At 37.2% G+C, this 17,621-nt stretch overlaps 5 protein-coding genes across 5 annotated transcripts; 3 read left to right on the forward strand and 2 right to left on the reverse strand.

Annotated features, from left to right (window-relative positions):
- Window positions 1-6: 6 nt before the first annotated feature.
- J056_000914 (Tryptophan--tRNA ligase, cytoplasmic) lies at window positions 7-1,847 on the forward strand (the record flags this gene model as incomplete). The annotated part of the gene is made up of 9 exons (XM_009270542.1): window positions 7-19; window positions 68-119; window positions 172-270; window positions 313-603; window positions 650-816; window positions 862-1,000; window positions 1,045-1,567; window positions 1,615-1,774; window positions 1,825-1,847. 9 exons carry the CDS (start codon window positions 7-9, stop codon window positions 1,845-1,847), a joined length of 1,467 nt encoding a protein of 488 aa, XP_009268817.1.
- Window positions 1,848-1,913: 66 nt separating this feature from the next.
- Window positions 1,914-4,841, reverse strand: J056_000915 (Patatin-like phospholipase domain-containing protein; the record flags this gene model as incomplete). Its single annotated transcript, XM_009270543.1, has 18 exons — window positions 1,914-2,310; window positions 2,355-2,440; window positions 2,487-2,555; window positions 2,606-2,650; window positions 2,697-2,761; window positions 2,808-2,870; window positions 2,977-3,100; window positions 3,146-3,164; window positions 3,227-3,387; window positions 3,436-3,544; window positions 3,634-3,723; window positions 3,770-3,902; window positions 3,947-3,992; window positions 4,045-4,164; window positions 4,207-4,367; window positions 4,416-4,570; window positions 4,624-4,731; window positions 4,777-4,841. The coding sequence occupies 18 exons, from the start codon at window positions 4,839-4,841 to the stop codon at window positions 1,914-1,916; spliced, it is 2,016 nt and encodes a 671-aa protein (XP_009268818.1).
- A 35-nt stretch (window positions 4,842-4,876) lies between these two features.
- J056_000916 (H/ACA ribonucleoprotein complex subunit 2) lies at window positions 4,877-5,525 on the reverse strand (the record flags this gene model as incomplete). The annotated part of the gene is made up of 3 exons (XM_009270544.1): window positions 4,877-5,159; window positions 5,206-5,275; window positions 5,324-5,525. The coding sequence occupies 3 exons, from the start codon at window positions 5,523-5,525 to the stop codon at window positions 4,877-4,879; spliced, it is 555 nt and encodes a 184-aa protein (XP_009268819.1).
- A 587-nt stretch (window positions 5,526-6,112) lies between these two features.
- J056_000917 (golgi family to ER traffic protein 4) lies at window positions 6,113-7,334 on the forward strand (the record flags this gene model as incomplete). Its single annotated transcript, XM_009270545.1, has 6 exons — window positions 6,113-6,142; window positions 6,189-6,493; window positions 6,540-6,616; window positions 6,667-6,817; window positions 6,870-7,137; window positions 7,179-7,334. 6 exons carry the CDS (start codon window positions 6,113-6,115, stop codon window positions 7,332-7,334), a joined length of 987 nt encoding a protein of 328 aa, XP_009268820.1.
- A 9,271-nt stretch (window positions 7,335-16,605) lies between these two features.
- J056_000918 (uncharacterized protein) lies at window positions 16,606-17,518 on the forward strand (the record flags this gene model as incomplete). The annotated part of the gene is made up of 2 exons (XM_009270546.1): window positions 16,606-17,435; window positions 17,485-17,518. The coding sequence occupies 2 exons, from the start codon at window positions 16,606-16,608 to the stop codon at window positions 17,516-17,518; spliced, it is 864 nt and encodes a 287-aa protein (XP_009268821.1).
- Window positions 17,519-17,621: the final 103 nt, after the last annotated feature.

The raw sequence follows: 17,621 nt of genomic DNA on the forward strand, positions 1-17,621 counted from the left end.
ACGAAGATGGTTGAAGAAAGTGGGTAAATGTAATATCGATTTGGTTTAAATTTAATTCAATTTAAAGATTCATCAGATAAGCCTCAGAGCCTTAATCTTCCAAAGCCAGATCACATCGTGTGCGTTGTCTTGTGTTTAATTGCATGTAATTCTCACTCGCATCGAATACAGCGAAGAACACGCAAGGCTACAATCCGGCAGCAGATCTCCTCACAGTCTAATGGCTGATCAATTTGAGAAAATGGAATTTGGTGCGCCCGAAGGACTCAAGTGAGTGACAGAGAAACCAATTTGCTGTTCTAACAGGACAAGACCAACAAATCAAATGCAATCATCCACTCCTTCGACCACTCCAAGTCTTTCTCACTCTCAACTATCCCCAGAACCTTCCAATAATGTCGATAATGATTCTGCTCAAGTTATAACTCCTTGGGATGTTCAGGGCGCTGTCGTTGACGGTAAAACGGTAGCTGTCGACTATGACAAGCTTATTCTCCAGTTTGGTACAAAGCCTGTCGATAAAAGTCTATTGGAAAGATTTGAAAGGCTGACACAGCGTAAAGCTCACGTCTATCTCAGAAGAGGCATGTTCTTCTCTCATAGGTGTGTCATAACCTGGACTATGATCGATTCGTTAATCCCTTTCAAGAGAGCTTGATCGTATTCTTGATAGATATGAACAAGGAAAGCCTTTCTACTTATATACAGGTAGAGGTCCAAGTAGCGACAGCATGCACTTGGGTCATATGATTCCTTTCATGTTTACAAAGTGGTTACAAGATGTCTTTAATTGCCCATTGGTCATCCAGTTGACCGGTAAGTGACGTAAGATCGAAGCAATCTATAATTCAATTTTATCAGATGACGAAAAGTTTCTTTTCAAAAGCAATCTCAAGATTGAGCAGACACAAAAGTTTGCCAGCGAAAACGCCAAGGACATTGTGGCGCTTGGATTCAACCCAGACAAAACACTCATCTTCTCTGACTTTGATTTCGTCGGGTGAGTCTACGATTTCTCAATTATTTGCTTCTAATTATAATCAGAGGTCCATTCTATCACAACGTCGTTAGAATATCAAAGTTGATCACCTACAATCAAGCCAAAGCAGCATTCGGCTTTAATGAATCTGACTCAATTGGAAAGATACACTTTTGTTCAATTCAAGCTGCGCCATCATTTAGCAATAGTTTCCCAAACATATTTGGCTCCAAACACGATATACCGTGTTTGATTCCTTGCGCAATCGATCAGGATCCTTACTTTAGAATAACGCGCGATGTTGCAGCCAAATTAAAATATCCAAAACCTGCTTTGTTACATAGCAAGTTTTTCCCCGCATTACAAGGATCTCAAACAAAGATGAGCGCTTCTGATACTAATTCTTCTATATACATGACGGACAAACCGAACGAAATCAAAAACAAAATGAATAAGCACGCATTCTCTGGAGGTCAAGCATTGGCCGAAGATCACAGAAAGTACGGCGGTAACCCTGATGTTGACGTTTCGTATCAGTATCTTGGATTCCTGATGGATGATGATGATGAATACAAGAAAATTGCTGAAGTAAGTATTGAAAGTGATCGTGTTTATTCTACTCACCTCGTAATTAGGAATATCGTGCCGGTAACATACTCTCAGGTGAAATGAAGAAACTTTGCATCGGAGAATTGCAAAAGTTTGTTGCAAATTTCCAAGAAGCCAAGTCCAAAGTTACTAATGAAATGTTGCAATCCTTTATGGATCCTCAAAAGATCATCAATGGCTTTGATGGTGGGTGTCCTCTCAGATGCTGATGAAACTTTTCTTACTTGAAGAACTAGTCTTAAACACGCAAACCAAATAATAAGGTTGAAAGCATAACAATATTATAACTGTGTTACGTATTCGTATAAAGGTATATATTTACTAATTACAATTGTTTCTTGCCTTCAACGTTTTGGTGACTTGAAGGATTAAAGTTGTTAGATTCACCGTTTGTGTTAAAGTTTAACAACTCTGAAGGCTCGCTTTCATTGTCAGATGTTGAGGCCTCGCTGTCAACTTCTGATTTGTTAAAGTCGTTAATTGGATTGAGTCGTTCAATGTTGCCCTGAGCCGTCGCATCAACCTGCTTAGACTCAAAATCGGAGTTTGTAGCGACACTAGCTGCATCGAGTTGCTCGACGCTTTTTGTGTTCATTCTATTCATTTTCAAAGTGTCGCGTACCATATGTCTACCTTTCAAGATCTCCCGTTCTATCTTAAAGCGGTTTTCGACAATATGTAGTTTCGGCCACGTTGCCAACTGCCCCATTTTCATCATGCGTCTGTTGAAAGTGAGCAACGTTATTTAGTAATTGCAACAACTCACTTTAGTTCAGGCCTATCAGGATCCGACAATATATGGATCCAATCTAAAAACCTTGTCCGTGGCCAAATAGTTATGCTACCTTCAAACTGAGAGCTATAAGTTAGAGTTTTGAAATTCAGTAAACAAACAAACCTTTTGAAGAAATACAGATGAAAAATCCGTTGCTAATATCTCTGGCATTAATTCCAAGTCTCTAATAACCTATTATTCGTAAGATTTTTGTTCTGTGGAATACCTCATCAACAACTAACTTTTAAATTTTTGCTTAATTCCAGTTTGAGGTAGGATTCAGCTGCCTAGTGAATTGTGAGATTGATTGAAATACGCGGTAAATGCCCTTACAGCTAAAAAGAATCCACCACGCCATCCTTGACCTCTACGGTGAGCAACAGGTTTACCAGCAGATCCTAAAAGATATTAGTCAATTGAAATGATGCGAAACACATTTAACACCTCTTGGAGCGTAGAAAAACAAGTGAACATGAGGGTTTACTTGGGACACAATAGCGTGGTTGACTAAAGAGTATTAGAAATGCGAGTAGCGGAATAGTTATACTAAAGTACCATTATAAACTAACAGCTCAAATTAGAGAAAATAAAACCAATTGAAAGCTGAACTTACGAAGGTTTAACGACTGTAATGGTATATCAACTCTAATAGAACCATCCTTAAATCTAGCACCAAGACTAAAAGGCTCAATTGATCCATCTTTACATTTGCGCATCAGGACAACTGGTGGAAGGATCTAGAGTTTGTCAAATTTTGCATCTACGCGCAAAGATAGACATACACCTGGAACTGCTGCAGATCTATTCAAATAAATAAGTGAAAAGACTGAACAATAAGTAAAAAAGACTGAAAACGAACTTACGCGATAATGGCTGACCAAATTACGCAGTCGGGCGCTGTTAGATGATTTAAAATCTTTGTGGGACTGTGTCTATCAGATGGGGTAACAGATATATTCAAAGATCTCCCTGTTCGCTCGTAGGCGTCTTGAAATGTCATTGTACCTCTAGTGAAAAACATGGACTGTTTTTAAATTAGTCAAATCAAAAGATATGGGATCATCTAACCAACCTTCTCCGCCCAAGCTATTGTGTCAAAACGAGCACCCGTGCGCCACCATCTCGGGAACCAAACAGAGAAGGAATCTTCGCAAGCTTTAATCTTATCTGCTAGTTCTGGTCTGGTATATGGTCAGAACAGGACGCGCTGTGAACATGAACATGCTTTAATAATCGAGAAAGTTCCTTATCAGTGCGTGTTGCACAAAACGCTGCCACTAATCCACCTGCAGATGTACCAGTTATCACTCTAGGTAACAAGCCAGCTTCCAGAAATGCCTTAAGAACACCAAAGTGATAGCTTTTCAGACATGTAAGCAGAATTAAAGTTTGATCGTGCAGCTTACTATCCAAAGGAACCTCCTCCAGACAGACAAAGTGCTGACTGACCAAAATTGCGGTTAAAGGATTTAAAAAGGATACGCTTCTGTTCGATAGAGACAGAGGGATGATCGCGAAGAGTAGAAAGGGACCTGCTGACTAGAAGACCTAAGCTTTTGTTGTAAAGAGAGTTGATAGCTCACCCTCATTGATGTAGTCTTCAATCAGGACTTTGCTGCCGTAGAATGTCTAAAATGGCATGAGTTTTTTTTTTATAGAGCTAAAAAGTAAAATCACACACTTCACTATAAAGACGCGAGCTCTCAGTACCAGCAAAGTTGTTTTTGATGCAAATTTCAAGAACACCTATCAGGCCCTGAATGTCATCATTTTGACGCTTGTCTTTTAAGGAGGACAAGACCTAGAAATATAAGTAGAGGATAGTAGGAATGAAGAAGCTTACTTTCTGAACGAGTAAGGAATCATAGTAAATGCCGCTGTGATTATCGCTTTTCCATTTCTCGAGATCCAGATAGTGATCCATTTCAACGGCAGCTTTCTTCCAATCATGGAAATTGGTAGCATTTCTCATCTTTTGCCTTATAACAGCAGACTTGCCACGATCTGGAGGAGCTAATGAGTAGGTAAACAGGGGAATGAGGAATAACTGACGTTGAATAGCCCATTCCCAGAGATTTACGATTTGACGAACAGAGACGTAGAATATGAATTCGATAGTGATAGTGAAGAAAAGGATGATGAGGAGGGGATATCTGATTGTAGTGTATCCCCAGCTAAAGCCAGAAGAAACTTTGGGTTTACGTCTCCTGAGTTAGAGAGAGAGGATGAGAAAGAAGGAAGGGAAGGGGAAGAGACGTACCTCTTGACACGTTCATGTACAGGTGCAAAGTCGCTTAAAGCGGAAATGCGAGTGTCCTCATCGATGGAGTCAATTTGACTAAGGGCGAGTCTAAATGCTTGAATATGACTTTGAATGAGTTAGAATATGTATAAATATATGATATTCTTATACCTTTGATCAATATAATCATTATTGAGCTCATCATCAAGCTTATCAATCGATTTTAGTGATGGCATCGAGTTTTAAACAGATAAATTATCAATAAAATATTTTAGAAAGCTATTTTAGTATCCAAATCTTTGACTTCGCTTTCAACTTCCTCGTAGATCACTTTCCATTCTTCAAGCTTTTCCTTTGAATCTTCTTCACCTTTCTTTGATTTCGCTGACTTTGGTACGACCATCATACAGCTCGTTGGTCTCTTTGTACCAGAAGCTTCACCTAATTCTTCTTTGCTTGCGACGAATACGTATGGAATGGCAGATTCCTCACAAAGTACGGGGATGTGTGTTAGAATATCAATTGGTGATATGTTAGCAGCCATGATGACCACGCTTTGATATGCTTAATGTCTTGTAACTCATGAACAACATAACTCACCCCTTCTCACCCTTCTTTACACCTTTAACAACTTCCTTCACACCACGACGAAGATTACGAGTTTTTGCACCTTTTTTTTATTAAATTTTGTGTAACGCTGCTTAAATGATAATCAAACCTTTCTTTACACACTTGTGCACTTTCTTTGCCAATTTTTTACCTGCTAGTGGATGTGCTATCGGCGATAAACTTTCCATTGGAATTTCATCTTCCTCAGTCTTTGATTTTTTAGATTCCTTCTTAGGGCTGTCCACTGTAGCAGCTTCAGCATCATCCGCAGTAACCGATTTCCTCTTCTTCTTGGTCTCGTCTTTAGCCATTTGTGATTGTTTGAGTGGAAGGAGTGTAAGCTTAATTCAGCGAAACCCTAAGATGGGTTCCCGGGCGGGTGAAATTTAAAATTGACGGAGGAAAATAAGCTGAACGAGCTCATATTTTACGGTGGGTGAGGTGAAAATTTTCGGCTAAGCGACCATATGCTAGTAATTCTGGACGAAACGAGAAAATTTTTATCAAAAAGGAAAACTAGTGTGAAAGCAAAATATAGAACGAATATAGAATGATTACAAAGTTTAAAAAATAAAGAGATTTACACTTGGTTACGCATGTGTTCGACTTCTGGGAAGAAATGAGGCCATCGGGGAGAAACAGGTCGGATAACAAAAAGGCGCAGCCACAATCACTTAGTTGATAAATATGACTTATGCAGGAGAGCCATTTCCTTGTCTAACCTCACTATAACATCTTGCAAATGGCTTCAAACGTTCAATGAAGGGAGAAGATTATCACCAGGGAATTGGATTAATTATTTCGAATTACTATATAAATTATTTATTATTTATAATCATATTCATATTCATGTTTATCTTCTGTTACTTAATCATTCACTCTCATCACCCTCCCAGAAATGCTCGACAAGTCTTTAAAATCTATCCTTGTTTGTAATTATTTTATCATAATTACCCTTCTCATTCCTATCTCAGCCTTTATTGGATAGCGGCGATCACTACGGCGCTCATCAACGTACTAGAACTGCCGCTGCCAGGTTATCCAGGAATGGCATTCAAGGTCAATATACTGCTATCGAATTGCTTTTCATCGTTTCAAAGTCTTTACTCGAAAAGTCTCAATGGGCTTCCGGCGTAGACGTTTCTATCATGATGATTGATGCTATGGCTAAATTAGAGGCTCCTTGGGAGCCTACTCACAAAGCTCACGTTACTCAATTGATTGGATTATGTACCTCTCAATCTACTTGGAGGAAAAAGCTTATCGACGCTGCCATATCGTCTGTCTTACCTCTTTTTTGTCTTCTTTCGCTTATGTCACTTTAGTTCCAGCGCGAAATCTTTCAATATACCCTCCGGTCATCCTGATATTCTTCAATACATAGGTAATCTCTACTACAAAGGTATTTTACATTTTCTTTCTCTTGATTTTTCTTATCTTCATTCCGTCCAGAATCTTCATTTAACGTGGCAGAACATTACTTGATGCTTGCTTCAAAAAAGGAATCTGCTACAATCCTTGCTAAAATGTACATGCAGTGGGCACTTTCCAACAATCAATATCATGACGATGTCGGCCGTTTTGCTTTGAGAGGTGTTCTTGGGTAAGTCATGCGTCTGAAAAAGCATGGATTACATTTCTAACTATCTTAATAGTTTCATATTAGCTGAACAAGTCGAATGTGCCATTACTTTTACTCTTAACTTTTTAATAGAGTTACAATTATCTCATCCTAACACTATCCTTGAATCTCAACCTCTTGATGGCATAACTTTAACACAATCACATACCCTAAACTTCGCCCAACTAATCATTGCATGCATTCAAAGGAGCGGTACATCAAATATTGCACAGGAGTGGAAGTCATTGGTAGATTATTATCGAAACTCTAGTTCCATTGTAAACACTCAACCTGTTACTCAAGTAGGTATTACTAGCGTTATATTTCAAGCTAATTAGTATAGGCTTGTGCAAAGATTGGTTCTCTCTACTTTGACATCAAACCAATGCAGTCCAGTGGTAACATGATGGATATCATGTCTTCTTTGCTCGGTGGTGCCCCTGCTCAATCAATTTCCAAACGTAAGTTGGCAAATACGTCAGTTGGTGAATTAGATTAGACTTGACTATTTTGTTTAATTATACATACCGCATCCGCATCGAGGTTCAGTGAGATAGTGCTTTTGACTGTGACATTAAATGTTACTCATTGATTGGGGTTTCAGGCTTTTGAGAACCACGCTTATTCAAAAAACTGTCCAAAATTACAATCAGAATGGATGCGTAAAAAAATTGATTAGCAAACTCAGCAAATTATTGAGGCTCGAATATATCTTGACAGTGATTTATCTATAGTTGATGAATTGTATGTTACACAAAACATGGGCAAGAGTTAAAAATATATCATTAGACGCATTAACGCTTTTAAAGCACGGTGAAAGACATTTAACTTGCTGTTAGATTCTTGACACGCTAACTCTAGCCACATCACCTACCATACGTCCTTAATATCGCTCTTCTAGGATTTAAACCGCCGAATGAAATCCATGACTATTCATATTTATTCTGATCACGCCTTTGTTCAGAATAAATATAAAATTTACATATTATTGGTCTTCGCTGATTACACTTCTTTCTATTTGATTGTTCGCTCGTTGAACAAACCATTCATTCCACAACCCAGCAGTCTAAACCAACATAATGGAAGAAGGTTGTAAAGAATTCTAACCGAGTAATATTCATAGAGAAAACGAAATACTTTTGTTAGGAACAACGGCTGAGAAAAGAATGATAAACAATACAGATATACACTTTGTGGAAAAATTTCGAAAGGCTGAAGGCTGATGGAAAGAAAAGTGACTAAATTATTGTTCGTAAATGACGGAACTAATCGAGCCTAAGTGAGGGTCTACCTCAAGAATGAAGGACCTTGCACGCCCACGGTTGAGGCATTTGGCATATCTGGCGGAGGTACACTTCCCAAGATGGGGTGGTCTTGCGCCAGTGCTCGAGGATCTCAAGCGAAACTGGCCAGGTGTTTCACCGGCTGACAGGACTAAGGGAAATCACCGCGTGCATGAACGAGGTACATGCTTTGCTTTCTTCTCCTCTTCCTCGCAGCTTATTAAACTTCTTACTTGTCTTGCGGGGTCTAAGCTTGCTTCAATGCTATCTTCTCTTCATTCTAGAAAAGGATGGGGGTCGTATTCTAGATGTCGTCGACCTCGCACTGCCCATCGTAATAGGGTGCGATTAGGGGCAAATAAAATTATTGAATGAAGAGCAATTGAAACAAGACTTCATAAAATTCAGGAGTCATTTTGCGATATTTAGGATGGAAATTTCACCTCCCGCTGAATCTACTAATCATGATGCCATAATTCGAACACTAGGATATGTTAAGGGAATATGTATCTATACTAATCACTATGCGTACTGCTTCCGGCTAACCTTATCTAGTATATAATGTTTCCTAAGCTAAGCGCTTTGGCTTGGCTGATGCTTGTTCATGATCGTAAAGTGGTAGTGGTGCCAAACTATAGAAAAGAGCCATGATTGTATGTCTTTCAAGTTTATTTGCAAGGATCACATTGACTGATCAATTCCCAGAACGTCGCTGGTGTATGATAACCACTGAGTTGATGCCGGCAGAAGGGAGTAAGTTTCATCAGAGTTTAACAAGTGCGTAAAAAAGTTTTGCAATCATAACAAAATCACATTTATTAATATCTCATAACAGTTTCACTGCGTTCGAGCCCCACAATAACTTCATCTTTTCTCCCTGAAAAGCTTCCTCATTGCGATTAGCAGGATGACGATAGGATAAATAGGAAAACAAGATATATACTCGCTATAGGTAGCTGTAGAAGCAAGTAGAATTGCTACTTAGAGCTCAATTCATTAAGAAGAATTATTGACCGCTTTGGCGGCAAGAGCCCTACGTCTATTAAAATCCAGAAAAATTAAAAAATTAACTAGCTAGCTAACCCAAGGTAGTCGCAATAGTCATTATCACTGTAATATTTAGAGCTTTGCAGAAAGAGGCATGTTTTCTCATTTTGCCAAGCCGACCACTAGACTAACCCTTATAGTTGACATCTGACCCTAACTTTTTCAAGGGCTGCTTAATATGAGTTTTTAAGGTTGTCTCCCTATTAAACTACATATATGGCTCAAATATTATTTCAAAGGTCGATAATTCTTTGAATTACTATGAAGGCTAAATAGTAAGTTTGAAGTGGAGCTCCAAAGTAAGTTACATAAAAAGCTCCCTATTTAATTTTCAAGGTGGCTTACGGGTCATTTTAAAGTGTGGCTAACTAGTAATATTCAAAGATGTCTTACTAGGAATGTTCAGGGGTGTCTCACTAAATATATCTCAATAGTAATTATTAATTTAAAAGTGTGAGTTATTGCGATATTTCTGAAGTAAATCACCGACAATGTTCAAGGTTTCCTCGCCAATAATACCTAATAATGGCTTACTTTTAATTATAATAAATGTCTCATCAATTTCAAGAATCGATGGATCACTAGCAAAGTTAGGATGTGACTAATCATCAGCCAAAGTCAAGCAAGTGTGCCCAATAATTCAAAGGGAATATGAGCACACCCGAAGCTGTTCTTGACCAGATGAGCTCCTATTAGAATTCCGGCGCATGATATACTACGGTTCATTCACATCAGTTAATCTTTCGAACACGATTGATACCACTAGAAACGCTAAATTTTACGACAGCACATATGGAAACGGATTGCCATTTTCTTCATCGAGACAATTCATCAAAAAGGGTAAAATCAATCACAGACCGGCTAAGAACAACAAATTTATGACGTAGAAACTATAAAACAAGTTCCAAAGTGAAATGTTTCGCTGTTTCACGATATGACCAACCCAAATTGAGTGTCGATGCGTTGGTCTATTAAATCATGCTTGCATAAAAAACAAAAAAGTTCTACCAAACAGATGAGAAGCAAATAAAACATGCAAACGTGCTTATCAGGGCAAAAAAAAACATTGCACCGTGCCGACTGCCAAAGTCCCAGGCGAAAAATGGAATTGGAAATGGTCAAAACATGCGTCAGTTGAAACAGGGTGATAGATCTCCATGCATTAATAAATATTAGATAATGAAAATATGAACAATGAGACAAAAACACAAACGGACACAAAAAAAGCCATGGAATGAAACTGTTCAACTTCTTCCATTTTGTTAAGTACATAAAAATCTGTAATGATATGCAACAAAATGTCCCCCGTTTGAAATCAATTGAAAACAACGAAGACCTAAGAAAGTAATGTTATAGAATGACCAAGAACGTATCAGCTACTTTGCGGTTATATAAGTTGAAGATACTGTTACAGGAGGGCAACGTCAATTCTTTGTAAGCCGATTAAAGACGATGGCATCCTTATACTTGATTTAAACTTTTCTAAAAATCAAGCTGGTTGGTATATTTTTCTTTTGAAAGTCTTGGAGTAAATATTGTCAAGTAGCAATAATCACTGAAATATTAATAATATACAAATTAATGTAAAAAAGTTTGGCACTAAAACAAGTTAATTCAAGGACAAAAAAACATCACTTTCCATTTAAGTAATTGCGTTAGCTGCGATAACATAGCATTACAGTTAAACTTAAATTGTTCATTTTTAAATATTAATCGAGAGTCCGAACTTTTCTCCTTTTCACGTAGTGGCTTTTTGAAAAACGTTTTCCAACGAAGGAAAAGTAGGTCTCGAAGAATTATTCATCATTGAGAGCAATTTTGCTAATTGTCAAGCTCAACAGTTAGAGTATTTGGTTTATGTTCATCTTTTATGTCAAAAGAGATTTGCTAACTCGGATGTAAAAACAAATTGAAGTTTAGCAAAATAATGAATAAATCTTAATTTATGGCAAAATTAACGCTCAAAAAAAGAACATTTCTTCCACCTACTTCGGCAGTGAAAGTAAATTTATAATAAATATTTATGAAATCATGCCAATACTGTCATTACATATATTTGCATATTTTTGCATAGCGAATTTCTAGATTCTTATGAACCAGGTTCTGAGTAGCTTTAAAGAGAGACAAAATTCCAAAATTTACCCCTATTGAAGTTTCTTTGCCTTTCTTCAAGGTCGCGTAGATATTAAGGTTTTCTTTTAATTTGGTACATGATTATTTACAGGCAATTTGCTATCCCTCCTTGACAAAAAAAAAAAAATTGTATTCAGACAATGAATGGGTAACGAAGTCCGCTACAACATAGCGATGTTCTCATTTATTTTGGACAACCTAGATGTGGTGTCATTATCCCATTATTATAACTTTAAAATCGTCTAGTTACTTCGTCAAAGCAGACATCACTTTACAAACTTTACAAGTTAAAAACTCATATCAAGCAGCCCTTGAAAAAGTTAGGGTCAGATGTCAACTATAAGGGTTAGTCTAGTGGTCGGCTTGGCAAAATGAGAAAACATGCCTCTTTCTGCAAAGCTCTAAATATTACAGTGATAATGACTATTGCGACTACCTTGGGTTAGCTAGCTAGTTAATTTTTTAATTTTTCTGGATTTTAATAGACGTAGGGCTCTTGCCGCCAAAGCGGTCAATAATTCTTCTTAATGAATTGAGCTCTAAGTAGCAATTCTACTTGCTTCTACAGCTACCTATAGCGAGTATATATCTTGTTTTCCTATTTATCCTATCGTCATCCTGCTAATCGCAATGAGGAAGCTTTTCAGGGAGAAAAGATGAAGTTATTGTGGGGCTCGAACGCAGTGAAACTGTTATGAGATATTAATAAATGTGATTTTGTTATGATTGCAAAACTTTTTTACGCACTTGTTAAACTCTGATGAAACTTACTCCCTTCTGCCGGCATCAACTCAGTGGTTATCATACACCAGCGACGTTCTGGGAATTGATCAGTCAATGTGATCCTTGCAAATAAACTTGAAAGACATACAATCATGGCTCTTTTCTATAGTTTGGCACCACTACCACTTTACGATCATGAACAAGCATCAGCCAAGCCAAAGCGCTTAGCTTAGGAAACATTATATACTAGATAAGGTTAGCCGGAAGCAGTACGCATAGTGATTAGTATAGATACATATTCCCTTAACATATCCTAGTGTTCGAATTATGGCATCATGATTAGTAGATTCAGCGGGAGGTGAAATTTCCATCCTAAATATCGCAAAATGACTCCTGAATTTTATGAAGTCTTGTTTCAATTGCTCTTCATTCAATAATTTTATTTGCCCCTAATCGCACCCTATTACGATGGGCAGTGCGAGGTCGACGACATCTAGAATACGACCCCCATCCTTTTCTAGAATGAAGAGAAGATAGCATTGAAGCAAGCTTAGACCCCGCAAGACAAGTAAGAAGTTTAATAAGCTGCGAGGAAGAGGAGAAGAAAGCAAAGCATGTACCTCGTTCATGCACGCGGTGATTTCCCTTAGTCCTGTCAGCCGGTGAAACACCTGGCCAGTTTCGCTTGAGATCCTCGAGCACTGGCGCAAGACCACCCCATCTTGGGAAGTGTACCTCCGCCAGATATGCCAAATGCCTCAACCGTGGGCGTGCAAGGTCCTTCATTCTTGAGGTAGACCCTCACTTAGGCTCGATTAGTTCCGTCATTTACGAACAATAATTTAGTCACTTTTCTTTCCATCAGCCTTCAGCCTTTCGAAATTTTTCCACAAAGTGTATATCTGTATTGTTTATCATTCTTTTCTCAGCCGTTGTTCCTAACAAAAGTATTTCGTTTTCTCTATGAATATTACTCGGTTAGAATTCTTTACAACCTTCTTCCATTATGTTGGTTTAGACTGCTGGGTTGTGGAATGAATGGTTTGTTCAACGAGCGAACAATCAAATAGAAAGAAGTGTAATCAGCGAAGACCAATAATATGTAAATTTTATATTTATTCTGAACAAAGGCGTGATCAGAATAAATATGAATAGTCATGGATTTCATTCGGCGGTTTAAATCCTAGAAGAGCGATATTAAGGACGTATGGTAGGTGATGTGGCTAGAGTTAGCGTGTCAAGAATCTAACAGCAAGTTAAATGTCTTTCACCGTGCTTTAAAAGCGTTAATGCGTCTAATGATATATTTTTAACTCTTGCCCATGTTTTGTGTAACATACAATTCATCAACTATAGATAAATCACTGTCAAGATATATTCGAGCCTCAATAATTTGCTGAGTTTGCTAATCAATTTTTTTACGCATCCATTCTGATTGTAATTTTGGACTGAGCGGAGGCAAATACTAACACAAAGGATAGCCGAATAACCCGATGAGAATGACAACATACTACAGTGCACTTCAAATTCTAATTCATAGTAGCCATTTAATTCTTTTCGTGTGAATTTAAAAATAATGGATTGCACGCAATTCTATATGAAATGTACAATGAATCTCGCGGAATGGGTATTTAATAATTAGTTGTTGTAGTTTAGGCTTGCGGAACTTAGCCTACGCAAAGATGTTCTGGTTGAATTGTTAAATTGATCTTGTTCTTTAGTATGGTCATAAGACGGAATATTTGCATTTGCAAATTCATATGTAGTTGTAGCAGCGCTTGGACTTGACGTATTAGCAAATGGTGTAATGGTCCCGCTAGTATTTGACATAGAGCCCCGCTTATATGACATCTTCTTTGAGGGAGTGATACCAAAGCGAGATTTTACACTACAGATTGAAGGTGATCGTGAGACTGAGGGATCACTAGACGATTCGGTTTTAGGCAAATCACTGTTAATTAGAGAGTTTCTTTGCGAATTTGAAGACTTATTATCAATCAAATCATTTTCTTCGAGTTGTGTTGAATGAGAATAGAGGGACATTCTTTCAGTATTGCTTGCAATTGTTTGAGACTCGTGTGACTGATTCAACTTGGCTTGTTCATGACATAGCTGTGTCGATTTAAAGTGATCTTTCAAATCATTCCAAGGTAAGTTATTTTCTTTGAGAACAGTTTCAGTATTCTTATTATAAAGTGATTTTGATTGAGAATCGACAGCATTTAGTCTATTCTTCAAAGTCATAAAGGCTGATGACTGAGGTAATATCATCAAAAGACCATATAAGCACTTGAAAAGGAATGGATTTTGATCTGGTTCAAGTAATTGTAGTCTTAAACCAATGAAAACTGGGGATTCAATTAATTGAACAAGTTTGTCAACTTGAACGAGTAAATCGACATTGACGTGTAAATCCGAAATGATGTATAATAATTCACTGGCGTGTTGATAGTTCTGAGAGAGCAAACATAGAGTAAAAACTGAGATTGGATTATGTGACCAAGACTTGTAAATTTTGCAAAATAATGATTTATCTTGATCAGTTTCGATGTTTTTCAAAGATTTACGTAAGTCTGATAGTTCGGGTGCAGTAATCAAAACAATAGTTAGCTTTTGTATCAAGAAACTAACAAAATCGAAATCATCTTCAGATTGAATAATATCGGCCAAGGCTTGATAGATCTTAGAAGAGCCCAAACTTAAAGATAGTTGGCGAATAATCAAAGAACCGCGAAGATCTAAAAATCCACGGTCTGTAGAGAATAATTGAATCAAATTTTTCATGAACGCTATAAAGTAACTGAAATCAGAAACTTTGGAAATTTGAGCTAAAAGACGAAGGTTCCTTTTAATGACGTGCTCTGACGGATCGGAAAGAGTTTTGAGTAAAGCAGGAAAGGTGGCATCATCCAAACTGAAGATCTAGAAGACAGATTATTATAAAAGGCCAAAGGAAGAAGATACTAACCTCTTGGGGAGATATAGACTGTAACATCAACATCCAATCTAAAGCAGCAACTCTGGTTTGAACGTTATCATTCAACAGTTGCAAAGTTAGATTTGATAAAGTTAGCTGATAATCAAAGTTTTCAATAGAATGTAATGAACCTTTAATGATATTGAATAATTTGGAATTCAACTGATCAACTAAATGCTGGGTGTGAGGATTGTGATGAGAAAGGTATGGTAAGATTGTTGGAATCAATCTGGGAGTAAGAGGAATTAGAAGAGAAGGAGCAGAATCGAACAAAGAAGATAACCAATGAATTGCAGAGAATTGAATGACTTCATCTTGAGAGTTTAAATGATTAAACAGAGTTTCAGCGAGTTCAAAGTAATTGGGTTGAGATTGATTTGATTGAATATTAGATAAAAAGTTATTTAATAACGATTGAGTGGCCGATCTAACGTCAGGACTCGAATCAGACAGATAACGCAATAAAGCGTCAAGAATCTTGGGTAGATGGGATATCAAATCGTTGCTGTTGATAGAATCGAATAAGGAAATCCAAGAAAGTAAAAACATTCTGGTGAAAGGAGAAACGACGTAAATTCTTTTCGATAGTAGTTGAATAAAGTGATTCAAATTGAATTGAGAATAAGACTCGGTGACTATGTCTTTTATTAGTCTATCTAATAACTCACTACCATTCTTGACAGAGAGTTCAGAATCGGAGGAGAGTTTATTAAGACAATCGAATATTTGATCAAAGTGAGGCAAAAGATTAGATCTGGAAACTTTTGCGATGTTGTACATGGATTCGCAAGTGAAGTATCTAATTCTAGGATCAATATCGTTGAAGCAGGAGAGTATAGGTTTAATAATGATGTCTAGATAATGAATTAGTTGATCATCTAAAGCAACAGCGGCAGCTGCTAAACCAATTAAGCCACCATTCTTGATATTTGAATGATTCTCTTTATTAAATGAGGAAGCTAGCTGATCAATAATTAGTTTTATTTTATTTGTTTCATTCTTAAATAAAAATTCTTTCAACTGCTTTTCCAATTCCAACGCAGCAGATTTCCTCCTTTCATACTTTTGGTCATATAAGCTTCTTGATAAGTGATGGTCCATTTCAAACAAGTCAATAAATCTTATAGACCGAATAACTATGTGAGCGATTTTGGATGGATGAAGTATGAGTTTATAATTGTAATAGGAAGTTTCAGATGGATTACGTAGAGCAAGATTACCTTTCTTAACGAGGAATTTGGTAACGGCGTTCACAATATTGTCGTTTACAGGGGGAGTGTATTATTATTCAATAGCGGCAGTTAAACAAGATGATTTTAGTGTGAGTATGGAGTTGTTAGAGGGTGTAGATAGTGGTACTGATGCTTTCAAAGGACGTTAAACCATTGATGATTAATAATCATGATTCGAATAAGAATACATCGATAGATGATAGCAACAGGAATAACAATAGTAATGTCAATCAAGATATCGGTATCCTCAATAGAATACTAGGATACAACGGCTATAAAACATCAAGCAGTTTATTAGTAACTGATGCACCAAATTTAAATAATTTAGGTAAAATGTAAAATTATCCATGAATACAAGCTCATATCAATTCAACGATGAACCAAAACGATTTTAGACAGTTAATCAGTCAGAGTAATCAGTCTAAAAAGCATGAAAATCTGAAAAATCTAAACAAGAATGATAAAAAGAGATTGTCCAATCTATCCACCTTATCTAATGATATTCAACTACTCGCTCAATCAAAAGGCTTAAATTTAGATGAAATCAATAAACAAAAGCTCAATAAATCTAAAGAAGTTGATGAGCATGTTCAATCAGAATTAGACTCCGTGATCAGTAACATAAAACCTCCTACTAATCAACAACATCATTCAAATAAAAGATCTCGTAATGACATACTAGCCGAATTAAAGCGATCTAAACTTGATCATCAGTTTGATGATTCTGCTTCAACCCAACATACCTATAAGCCTCCTTCTCCCGATGCCTTGAACTCTGATGATGACATTTTCAACGATACCAACGATAAGTATCAGCCACCCATTTTATCTGATAGCGATAGCAATAGTGATAGCGGTAGCCATAACAATATCGATACTACTTCGAAAGACATTCAATCACCATTTTCACAACCGCAATCACCACAAATCTCACAATCACCTCTACGGAAAAACTCCCTCTCCCCCTCTCCATCCCCTGAACTAGACATCTCTGGTAGATTAGTCGGCTTAACTTCAACTGCACTACCCAACGTCGCCCAACGCATTCAATCTGATAAAGACGCTGAAATAGCTGATCAACGTAAACAACGTAAACAAATTTGGCTAGCTAAGCAAGGCATCAAGAAGGACACTGGTGACAACCCTGAACCTCCACCCCAAAAGACTCAAACTGACTCTCAAAAGTTAAATTCAGACTATCAAAGGTATGTTATAGTCTTGACATTCAATCAATTAATAAGGTTACATTCACAGAATCAACGCTTATATACAAAAAAATAAAAAATAAATAAACCCTACTATACAATCCTTTCCTTCATCTACCAGTATCTTTACGCATTTGACATTTCGACTGGTACTGTTTCATAACCATTCTTTTGTAACTTTAATGG

The sequence above is a fragment of the Wallemia ichthyophaga genome (genome assembly GCF_000400465.1).
Source record: "Wallemia ichthyophaga EXF-994 unplaced genomic scaffold scaffold12, whole genome shotgun sequence".
Taxonomy (NCBI): Eukaryota; Fungi; Basidiomycota; class Wallemiomycetes; order Wallemiales; family Wallemiaceae; genus Wallemia; species Wallemia ichthyophaga.